The sequence below is a fragment of the Gracilinanus agilis genome, chromosome 5 (genome assembly GCF_016433145.1).
Source record: "Gracilinanus agilis isolate LMUSP501 chromosome 5, AgileGrace, whole genome shotgun sequence".
Lineage (NCBI taxonomy): Eukaryota > Metazoa > Chordata > Mammalia > Didelphimorphia > Didelphidae > Gracilinanus > Gracilinanus agilis.
Genome location: NC_058134.1, coordinates 85,604,431 through 85,615,907, shown reverse-complemented (window position 1 = coordinate 85,615,907; position 11,477 = coordinate 85,604,431). Strand labels below are relative to the sequence as shown.

The following is an 11,477-nucleotide window of genomic DNA, read 5'->3' as shown; positions in this document are numbered from 1 at the left end:
TAATTGCCGAAATACACCTTATTTATAATTTCTTCTTTCTACACTAACGTCAAAGGCCATTGGGTAGCCTTTGTCCTTCGGCACAGTTCTGACAAAGAAAGCTGCTAAATTCTAATTGGAAGGTGCTATTTGGAAAGTTTTCGTACCTCAACATGTTTTCCTAAAACAATGGGATCTAAAGATGGCTTCAATTAGTAACAGATCCACGTTGGTAAGATCGATGACACATTAAAACAGTGAAAACAATTCTTTGTTACACTATGTAAAATCGTTTAAAAGAACCCATTCAGTGGGCAGATTTTTTTTTAAGTTGCTACTTCAGCTCAACATAAAGTACAAAGCCACATTTACGCAGAAAGCACTTATCCAATAAGTAAAAAAAAAATTAAAGAAAAGAAAAAAAAGGAAAAAAGTTTTAAAATGGGCTTTTCCAACAAACCAAAGGCAGTAATCCCAAAGTCCTTCTGAGCTAAAAATTTAGTGGTAAAGGAAACACATTTCACATTTTATTCCCTGGCCAATTGTGACTGCTTTGAAAAGTCATCATCATCATCATCATCACCATTACCATCATCATTATCATCATCATCATCATCACAACAGAAACAGTTCCAAACTGATGAGCATCACCCTCGCTTCTCTGCACATTTTTAGTGGACACTGAGAAAAATGTATACATCTCTAGTAAAGTCCATGGAAGCCAAAGGGACAAAACTACATGTTGTAGGCCACATAAATTGGATCTAGCTGGTCTGCCAAAAATCCATCTCGTAGGTGCATACGCTGCTTCTCTCCACGGGAGTTGATAGGAATGACACCAATGTCCACCACCACCACCACGCCTACAATCAGGTAATGTTCTTCTAGAACCACATTCGTGACTAAAGGAACAAGGTCCAAGGCTTCTTGCTCTGATCCATCCAGCTCAACCACGACGACCAATAAATTTGTCCAAGTAAACACGGCACTAGGAGGGGAGAAGACAGATCATTAGTATAATAAACAGGGTAGGGTTAAAAAACAATTCTACTTTTACAGATAGATACCTTATTTTTTTTCTCATCACTGCCATTTCCTGACCCCCTACCTCTCCATAGTAACCAAGTAAACATGAGTACAACCAACAAAGAAAGAGACCACATCTGATCTTGCTTCCAGACTCCCTCCCCCCACTTCTAAAAGGATGAAAAAAAAATGCTTCATCATCTGTTCTTCCAGACTTAATAGTTACTGTAATTAATCCAAGTTCAGCTGCCTTTTAGCATTCTTTGAAATTATATGATTGTAGTAGCATTTTTCTCCTCATCCTGTTTTTTTAACCTTCTGATTCATGTCTTTCCATTTCTCGAAATTCTTCATATTTTAAATTTTTCTGAGACTTGCTCTATAGCAAAAATGAATAATATGGAAATAGGTATCAAGTGATAACATTTGTGCAACCTAGTGGAATTGCTTGTTGGCTCTGGGACTGGGGAAGGAAGAGTGGAGGGAAAGAAAATGAATCATGTAAACATGAGAAAGTATTTAAAAATTAAAAATAAAGTAAAAAAATAAAATAAAATTTTCTTAAAGTAGAATAACATTCCATTTACATTCGTATACCACAGTTTGTTCAGCCACTCTTTCCCAATTCATGGGCACTCACATGTTTTGTTTTTTGTTTGTTTGGTTTTTTTGCTATAAGAAGAAAGCTTATGATGATATTTTTTGTCTTTGATCTCCTTGATGAACATAGATGCCAGTATACTATTCACTTGATCAAAGAGTATGAACAGTTGAGCAGGTTTTTTTGGGGGGGGGACACCTAAATCAAATTTACTTCAGCAGCTAGGAGATTAAGAAAGTCTTCACATGGCTCTTGAAGTGAATTTTGAAGGTTATAAGAAACTTACCAAAATAAGCCAAGTTGGTCATGTGATTAAAAAAATTCAAAACATAAAATTCATCATCCACCTCGGTGACTTTCTATGGCCATAGTCTGTGAGCACATGGAATTGCCACATTGAGGCAGCAGAACAGGGTTTTTCATAGGTAATAATATTCATGCCTTATCTTTAAATAGCACCTATATTAGAGATATGATGTGGTATGGTGGATAGAATAGAGGACTCAGAGCCACAAAGACATAATAGGTTCAAATCCTACCCCCGCACTTACTAGCCATATGACCCTGTGCAAGTCATTTAACCTGTATGAGCTTCAGGCAGCTAATTTTCTAGGTGTTAAACAAGTGAAAGACTTGTTTTGTTCTTCTTTTGTGGAATGAGTTTTCACATCAAATCTATCTCTACAGCAAGATTTCTTCACCCATTGTTCATTGGCTCCCAGTGGTCTGTAGCGATTTCAGAGGGGGGTCTATCAACTTAGGTGTGAAAAAAAAATTACATCTTGGCATTTATGTAATGGTTTAATGTTTGCGATTGTGTCACTTCAGTTGAATTAGACACTGTGACTCCATTTGGGATTTTCTTGGCAAAGATACTGGAATGGTTTGCCATTTCCTTCTTCAGGTCATTTTACAAATGAGGAAAACTGAGGCAAAAGGGTTAAGTGACTAGCCCAGAGCCACTCAGTTAGGAAGAGTCTGAGGTCAGATTTGAACTCGAGAAGATGAGTCTTCCTGACTTCTGGCCTGGCATTCTATCCACTGTGCTACTTAGCTGCCCTAACGTTTGCAACAACCCTGGGTGATAGGTGTTATTGATATCTTGATTTCAAACATGAAAAAAAACTGAGGCAAACTGAAGTTATGTGACTTGCCCAAGGCACACAGCTAGTAAGTGTCTGAGGCCAAATTTGAACTCAGACCTTTTTTGATTCTAGGTCTAGCACTCTATTCACTGTATTACTTAACTATCTGCTTTCTTTTGTTATCCAATATATTTTATGAAGTTCAAGACATCAACTATTCTGAGAAGTCCCTAGGTTTCAACAGACTGTTAATGGGGCCCTGTCCCACCCCCTAATTTAGGAACTTCGGCTACAGAGCAAATTTGCAATGTACTTCTTTCTACAACATTGTCTCATTTGAGCCTCATAACAACCTGTGAAGTTAGTAGAATGAGCACTGTTATCACTTGATAGAAAAAGAGAAGACCAGTGACTTGTTCAAGACCCCCCCAAATCTAAAGAATCAGAGGCAGGACCCTCCTGATTATGTGCCCTCTCCATAGAGATCTTCAAACAATGGGTTTGTTTGATAAGTTTGATTGGCTTATCAAGGAGTTTCTAGATGGGTTCTCATGTAGAGAAAAGTGGCACCTGAGGACTTTTCGAACTTCTATGACAATGGCTAAGGTCCAAAATGGTGGAGCAGCTCAGAGGACTTCTATAAAATCTGAAGTCACTTGGATCTGAGTCTGAAAAAAAGCTGACTTAGCTCTATGTTTCCTTCCCAAATGAGATCATCCTGCTAAGTGCAGCTTGAAAAAATCAAATTACCAATCCCTGAAATGTAGGAATTTATAATGTGCAGTATTAATTATCTTCTCTCTTGGTATTTTTTTCCAAGCGACATAAAACTTAGCCATAAAAATCTGCTCCAGGTTAATGCTTTGCTGGCTTAGTTTTAAGGGAGTCAGAAATCCTGTTCTATAATTTACTGGGGGGAAATGCTTGGATTAAGCAACATCTCTTAAGTATGGCCCAAAAAGGAGGGTCATTAGATGAAAGACTCTGCTAAGTCTTTAACAATGTAACTGAAAAGTTAGCAGAGTGCACAAAATTGCAAGTAAATGAGGATACGAAGGGATCAATTTTAGGAATAAAATAATTGCAAATATCCAAATCAGAACAATGTAGGGTAGGGTAGTGGGAGAGATAACTGGCTTATGAATGAAGATAACCCAGGTTCAAAAAAACCTTCTTCTTACCCATTCTGGCTCTGTGACCTTAGGCCAGTCTATTCTCTGTGCTCTAGGAAAATTGAACACTATATAAGTTGTAGAATGAATGCTGAGTAGCATCAGTTGAGAATTATTCCTCTCCTAGGAAGTGACTCTATCAATGAAATAATAGCACTAGTCCCAATCAAACTTCTATAGAAACTATCCCTTAGCATCAGAAAGCACATTCAAAATATTCCCTGCCTTCCCCGGATGGTTGGCTGATGGGAGGGTCAAGTGAGATAACGTGTATAAACACTTTGCAAACTTTGAAACTCTACATAAAAACTAGCTCTCATTGGGCAAGGCCGTTGGGGCAAGACTACTGGGGTTTTTCTCAGAACTAATGTATTTTTCATGACACCATTGATTCTAGAAAGAAATGGGAGGGATGGGCATCCTGTAGTTCTGAGTCCATACAGGTAGGAGATGGAAGGGAAATAAAGACAGAGCTTTCTCATGGGCAGATGATAGCCCCCACTTAATGGTCAGATACTTGAAGCTCAATGGGGTAGCCAAATGACCAATCAAAAAATGTTTTGAACCTGCTATGTGCCAGGCACTGTGTGAGGCTCTGATAATACAGAGCCAAAAGAAAGTAGTCCCTTTCCCAATGAGCTACATTCAAAATGGGGGGGGAGGGCAAAAAGTACATAAAGGCACATATGAAAAACATATATACAAGGCAAACTAGATGGGGAAAAGTCCTAGCTGCTGGGAATGGGGGTGGTGTGTGGACATTAAAGACTTCATTTTCAAAAGAGTAGAAAGATGAGAGGGAAAGAATTTCTGTTTATCTGTTTATTGATTGTTTGCCAGTCTTAAAGAAGACGTAGAGAATATTCATTTATACCTGGGCTCTTCATGAAGCAATAGGTCCCTTTGCTTCTTTGCCATATCTTCACAGACAAAGAAAAAAGGGAAACCGAAAAAATCATACAATTTAAAAAAAATTTTGTTTATTGAGCAAAAAGGGTTTTGATTGGTTGGAATCATTTTCTGGTTTCTTCTATAAAAGCCTGAGGTTTTCCCTGTCTTCACCACCCAGCCCTTGCTAGTATGATTATATTGCATTTTCTACGTATATCTTAAATGAGATCAGAATAAATCTTGAGTCTTTTTTCATTCATTAGAGCTTTTGGTTCTGAGGTATCTATCTCCACTTTTCCAAAGATGAATCCATGTAGGTCAGTAACACTCCACCAGTAACAATCAGTTACTTTTGGAATAAACATTTTCTTGGGAAAGAATTTTATAACATGGATCTAGGGGTGCCATATACCAGGCAAGCAGAGCATCATGAAGAATTAGATAGTCTTTAAAAAACGAGATAGAAACACACAGAGGAAGAGAATTAATTCAAGTTGAAAATGTTTTCTTTGAAACATGAAAAAGGAAAGTAGTGGCGAGACTGACCTTTAAAGTTCTTTTAAAGAAATCTAGAGACCTGAGCCTGGAAGCAGAGAACAAAGATGGAGAGGGAAGGAGAGGAGAGAAAACGGATAATTAAGGGATTTAATTTCAGGGTTTTCATTTTGAGATGAGTGGGCTTACACACTTGATGGTGAAAGCTCTAGCTCCTGTGTTCTGCTAGACACATCCTCAATGACTAGGCTGGGAATGGTGATAAACACAAGCCCATCCACTGTAAATCCAGGGGCTCAAAAGAAGCAGTTAATGCACCTTAGTTTCAATCTCCTCAAGAGCAAGAAATGACTTTGGGAGGGATATTGGAGTTTTCCCATCACATTTTTTTCCCCTACACTTGTGCTTCCTACAAGGAGGTACCTAAATCCCTCCCATAGGTGAGAGGCTTGGTAAACTTAGACAAGCACTCCTGCTCCTGCCAATCAATCAGCCAACAAACACTGATTAAGAGTTTACTCTGAGAGATGTGGGTTCAAATCTAGTCCTCAAACATCTCCTAACTGAGTGATTCTGGGCAAGTCACTTAACCCCAGTTGTCTAGCCCTTACTGTTCTTAATAATGAAACAGTATTGTTTCTGGGGCAGACAGTAAGGATTTTTAAAAAGGGTTTACTCTGTGACAACAGGAATGGTACTTAAGCACTGAGGATACAAAGGCAAAACACCTGGTCCTCAATCTCAAAACTCACTGTCTAATGGGGGAGACAACATGCTGAAAACAGGTACACAGAAGATACATCCAGGAGAGGTAGAAGGCAACCTCAGAGGGATGGCACTAACATAAAGAGAGCCTGCGCTTTCCAAAGTGAGATTTTAATGGAAACTTGAAAGAGCCCAGGGCAGTTAGGAGGCAGAGGAGAACAAGGGAGAGCCTGTCAGACAAGGGTGGGGGCCAGCCACTGAAAATGCATGGAGAGTGTTTCGTTTGAGGACGGCAAGGAGGCCAGCATCCCTGTAACAAGAGGAAGAAGGTTAGGAAGGGCTTTAAAACCCAAATAAAGTAGTTTATATTTGATCCTAGAGATTTGGAATGAGGAGGAGGAGGAGGAGAAGGAGGAAGCCCTTAATTAAATTGAATTCCTGTTTAATCATCAGGCTTTAACATGATGTCCCTGGGCTGGAAAAGTTAGCTGGATGGGGAAATCCACCAACCCTGGCTGCCTTAACTGTTAACCTCCTCTAAACTACTTAATCACATTGGAGAGCTTATAGTACAGATGAAAATATTAAAAAGGCTCAATCACCCAGCACGGCTGTTATTATTTATGACGCACCACTAGCATACCAGGCACTTCATAACAGATTAAATGGACTAGAGGCAGACCAAAAGCCCCAGCCTCCAGGGAGGGTAAAATTTTAAAGTACTTAACTGGGCCAAGGCTCCACTGTGGAGGTGGAACCTGTTAGGCTGTTTTATTGCACACAGGATGACAGGGAGCATCTGAAATAGGTATTCATTTTTGTGGGGAAATAGGGTAGGGGGTCCTTTGTCAAATTCACATAAGCCTCCCTTTGAAAATTCCTCCATTGAAACTCTGACAGGTTTTCCCCATCCCAATTTAACATTTTCCCACATGCTTCATACACTGATTTTAAAAGATCCCAGGTGACACGCTCATGAGTTTTTTTAAATCCCCCGTATCATGTTTTCCTGAAGCCAAAAACTTTTCTCCAAAACCTGACAAAAACTTGGCCTCCTGGAAAACGTTACCAAGAAGTTTTCACTATAATAAAAATAAAATTAGTTCCAGGTAGAGCATGATATATTGACTAAGCTGGGAGTGCTTTTTTATTGCTAAGTTATTAACCCAAAGAAAAATAAGGGTTTACAATTGGAAGGTCCAGCAACACTTTCTTAGCCTTTCTTTCAAGGCCCACTTCCACCAATGTTTTACAATGGCACAGTACTTTGGTTGCAACTGTTTGGAAATCAATGCTGAGAGATCACCTTGTATTCATCAACTTGGAAGCAGTGGCAAAGGGGGAGGAAAAGCAACATCCATTGGGTGTTAGGAAACCAAACATGCTAAATTACACAGGTGGGAAACTATGAATTGGTCTGACACTTACAAAAAACATTTGGAAAATCGTCACAGGAATGTTACTTAATTTGTTAATGTTCTTTGATCCAGAGGTCCCACTATTGGATTTATACCACAATTTACCAATGAAAGAGCACCCTGATGTAGCAAATTATTAATGACAGTGATATTTGTAATAGCAAAGGTCTGAAAGCAAACTTGGAGCCCTGCAACTGATAAATGGTTGAACAAACTGGGGTATGTGAATGTCATGAAATATAAGAAACTTTAAATACCTTGAAACTGTTCTAAGTTTTTTGGGACACCCTGTGTATCATTTTGTGGTAAGAAACAAAAAAACAGGAAGGATTCGGAGACACATGGTAAGTCATGAATAAAATGATACCGACTGAAGAAAGTAGACCTAAAAGAACAACATCTACCATGACAAAAATGAAGACATTAAAACAAAAACAAATGAAAAGCACTCTTAGTTAAATACAATGGATAGTATTGGTTCCAAATTGTTCAATTTAAAGCACCTGTCCTTTTTGTCCAAAGGAAACGACAAAAATGGAAAATTGCATAGATTATTAGTTGAATAATTCACTGTTGAGTGGTTTTACTTAATTGTTGTTTTTTGTTTGTTTGTTTGTTTTTTAATGGACCTGTGCTTTCTTTGGAGAGGAAATCCCCACCATTTGGTGAGGAATTTCCCCATCCATGAAGGCAGATCACCTATTTCTTTACAACTTAAAGCCTCACAGAGTGGCCTGGGGAACACTGAGGAATTAAATGACTTATCTAGGGATACACAGCTTGTTTGTGCCAGAGGTTGGACAGGAACCCAAGCCTTCTTGATTCCTGAAGTCAGCTCTACACTGAGCTTGTATCACAGTTCTAACTTTTAATAGATTCAAACTTAAGTTATGTATGTGTCCCGTAACCAACTCCAATCCAATGGCTTTTCCCTAGAAAACAGTGCTTGTTTCTTGGGAATAACAATATAGAGGCTCAAGGGTCTACATTTTCTCATTTGAACATTCTAACAACCCTGCAAAGTTAATACTGTGGTCTCCATTTTACATTTGAGAATATCGAGATGCAGGGTGTTTCAGTTTTCCAGGTTCACACACTGCTTGTGAGTATCTTGAGGTGGGACTGGAATCCAGTGCTCTCCTCTCTCCACTGTGAAACTCTGCCTCTCTACATGTAGGACTTGTAGTCTTTCATGCAGCTATATTCTACCCTCTTGGTAGGGGAAAAAATGTTTTCACATTACAATTCATATGGATGCGAACTCCAGGCTCCACATTTTGCTACTTACCATTCTGTGACACTCTTATGGGCTCTGATCACAGATGTCTCAATATCGATTGGATGATACCTCATTCCTCGCAATTCCATAGCTTCATCTAATGCACCCACAACGTAAAGGGCATCGTGGCGCTCTGTTTTATGAACCAGGGGGAGAAAGAACGGAGATACATAAGCCATCAGGACTATACAGTCCAATTCACTTCTTTTGAAAATCATTAAAAACCAAATCAATTAATTATATACTTGCTTGGGGGTGCTATTTCCTGTCATTAAAAAGGAAACAACTTTCAGTTGGGATCCCTAATAGGAGAGTCCTTTTATAGGACACAGAAAACCAGTAAGAATGACAAAAAGAACAGTATATTTTAAAAGGATCCTAGACCTAAAACTGGAAGGCCCCATCAAAGTCATGTCAATACAATTTTCCTTTTATACGAGGAAGTTGAAAGCCAGAGGGACAAGCCTGCTGCTCAATGTCACACAGTTAATCAATAGCAGAATCAGGATTGGAAAGCAGGTCTCCTGATTCCAAATCCAGCACTCAATGCCATGAATACCTTTCACTGAAGATGCCTTAAATTTTTCAGGCTCTGAACTACCCCTGCTTTCATCATCCTGGAGAATTCTCCCCCAAATCCTCCAATAATGCTGGTCTTTACTCATGTTAAATCTCCTCTTATGATGTTAGGACTGAGAAGGGAAGGATCATGTTTATTTTTTTTTACAAGTTATTACATGCTACCGAACCTCTGATGGGTACTTATTAGGTTTTTTTTTTTTTTTTTTTTTTAAATTCTGATGAAGATGAGTCCAAGAGACCTTAGTGACTATCTGGTTAGCACCTCACTTTTTTCAAAAGAGGGAATGGATGCCAAGAAAGAGCAATTGGCTTGTTCAGAGTCACAGAGATAATTATTGACTGGGTCAGAACAATAAACCAGGTCTTTTACTTCCAGTCTGGCCTCTACCATGTTGATATCATGCTGCAAAGAGATTCCATTTAACCCAGGAGACATTGTGTTTTCAGGGCTCACACTGAAGGAATTATTCCCAGCCCATTTAGGAAAAACAATAAGACACTGTCCTGTGCTTCTTTGAAAGTGAAGAAATATACCCTTGATCTTTTAAGTGGTAAATGAAGGCCTCCCTTTGAAAAATGATCAATTTTTGAATAAAGTGGAAGGAAAGGGAACAATCATTTCACATATTTTATACACATACATCATATATATATATATATATACATACATACACACATTATACAAATATCTACTATGTGCCTGGCACTGGGTAAGCATTTTTACAAATATTAGCTCATCTGATCCTGGGTGCTTTTCTGATCCTGATTTTTACAGTGGAGGAAACTGAGACAAACAGAGGTCAAGTGACTTGTACAGGGTCACAAAACTATTAAGTATCTAAGGCTTTAGGACTCCATCCCTTGTGCCACCAGCATCCTCTAGAGCAGGGGTTGGCAACGTATGGCTCTTTCTGCAGGAGCCATAAAGTCAATTTTTTTTCAGGCACTGTTACAGGAGCGGCACTGTGAGCACTGTACGACTCTCACGAAATTACATTTTAAAAAATGTGGCATTTATGGTTCTCATGGCCAAAAAGGTTGCCGACCCCTGCTCTAGGGAAACAAATCTTTACTAGGTTAATATATGATCATAGGAATTGAAGGCATTAAACACACATGGCTATCAATATCCCTCTCCATTCCTGGGAAGGGGTGGAATAGCACTGGGATTCTTTGGGCATCATGGAACAAGAGTATCCCTTGAACCCTAAAACACCCAGCATCCAGGAACTGTGTTAGGGAAGCTGTCCAGCTCTGAACCAATGTGCAGCTTCTCAACTCTGTTTATATCTGTAAATTTGGTTTTTCTACAGGAATTTCCAAATAACTTGTTCAAACCCAAATAGTTTACGTGTCTCCAGAACTCCAAATATAATCTGTTGGTTGAATGGAGGACTCTTTAAGTGGGTTCACTCAGCTGCCATTAAGTTTTTAGTGGCATGTTAATGCCTTAGTGTCATGAAATGAAATTAGCCACTTTCCCTCAGCAGAGATGAACAGATCTGCAGGTATGGGCTGAGTGAGCTGGGCGTTAGCGAGATGTGGAGATAGCTTTCTGCTCCAGCTCTTTTACAAGCTAGAATGGCTCTCCATCTGGTCCATTTGTCTTGCAAAGTGGTCCCCCTTCCTCTCTCAAAATTGCTAACAAAAAGCCAGGGACCCAGCTCTGGTCGGTCTGATTCCATCCACCAGAGGGCAGCAGGACACCCTTCCTCGAGCTCCGGCTGGAGAACAGCTGCTTCCAGCCAGAGCACTCAGATGGTAGGAAGATGGTCATGCCAGGCGGAGCTGGCCATGGGACATTTTCCCCAGGAGAGGATGACAAGCAGAATGACCCTAAGGAAGGAGGAGGACCAAACAAGCCTTCAGCTCTTGTCCGGTGGGAACTTCAGGGCCAGTTTCTATTTCGGTCAGACATCTGGGGGGAGGTTGGGAAATGGGTCCAGAGTGAGCAGGGAGGAGAACATCCACCAGGAGCCTTTTTAATGCAGTTTTGGAAACATTCAAGCCCTTAAGCAGATGCTTTGGAGTGTATTAAGTAGCTTAAGAGCCCTCGTTAGTTTTAAATGGAGTCTGCCTTCTTGCAAACAAGGCTGAGGTTTATACCAAGTGGTGGAAGGTATCAGAGAACTCCTAAGAGGGCACAGTCGTTATCTATAGGAATCCTTCAGGTTTTGCAAATTTGATTACTTTTGATCAGCCTAATATTTTGTGCTTTCTAATTCATTTTGGGTCTCCAAAGGG

At 39.7% G+C, this 11,477-nt stretch overlaps 1 protein-coding gene across 1 annotated transcript in view; it reads right to left on the bottom strand.

Moving 5' to 3' along the window:
* Positions 1-692: 692 nt before the first annotated feature.
* DIP2C (disco interacting protein 2 homolog C) overlaps positions 693-11,477 on the bottom strand; it is a 601,650-nt gene continuing 590,865 nt past the window's right edge. The window contains exons 36-37 of the mRNA XM_044678953.1: positions 8,661-8,784; positions 693-967 (exon numbers count right to left, since the gene is read on the bottom strand). Of these exons, the coding sequence (XP_044534888.1) occupies positions 715-967; positions 8,661-8,784 (377 nt within the window). The 3' untranslated portion in view covers positions 693-714. The remainder of the gene's footprint in view (positions 968-8,660; positions 8,785-11,477) is intronic.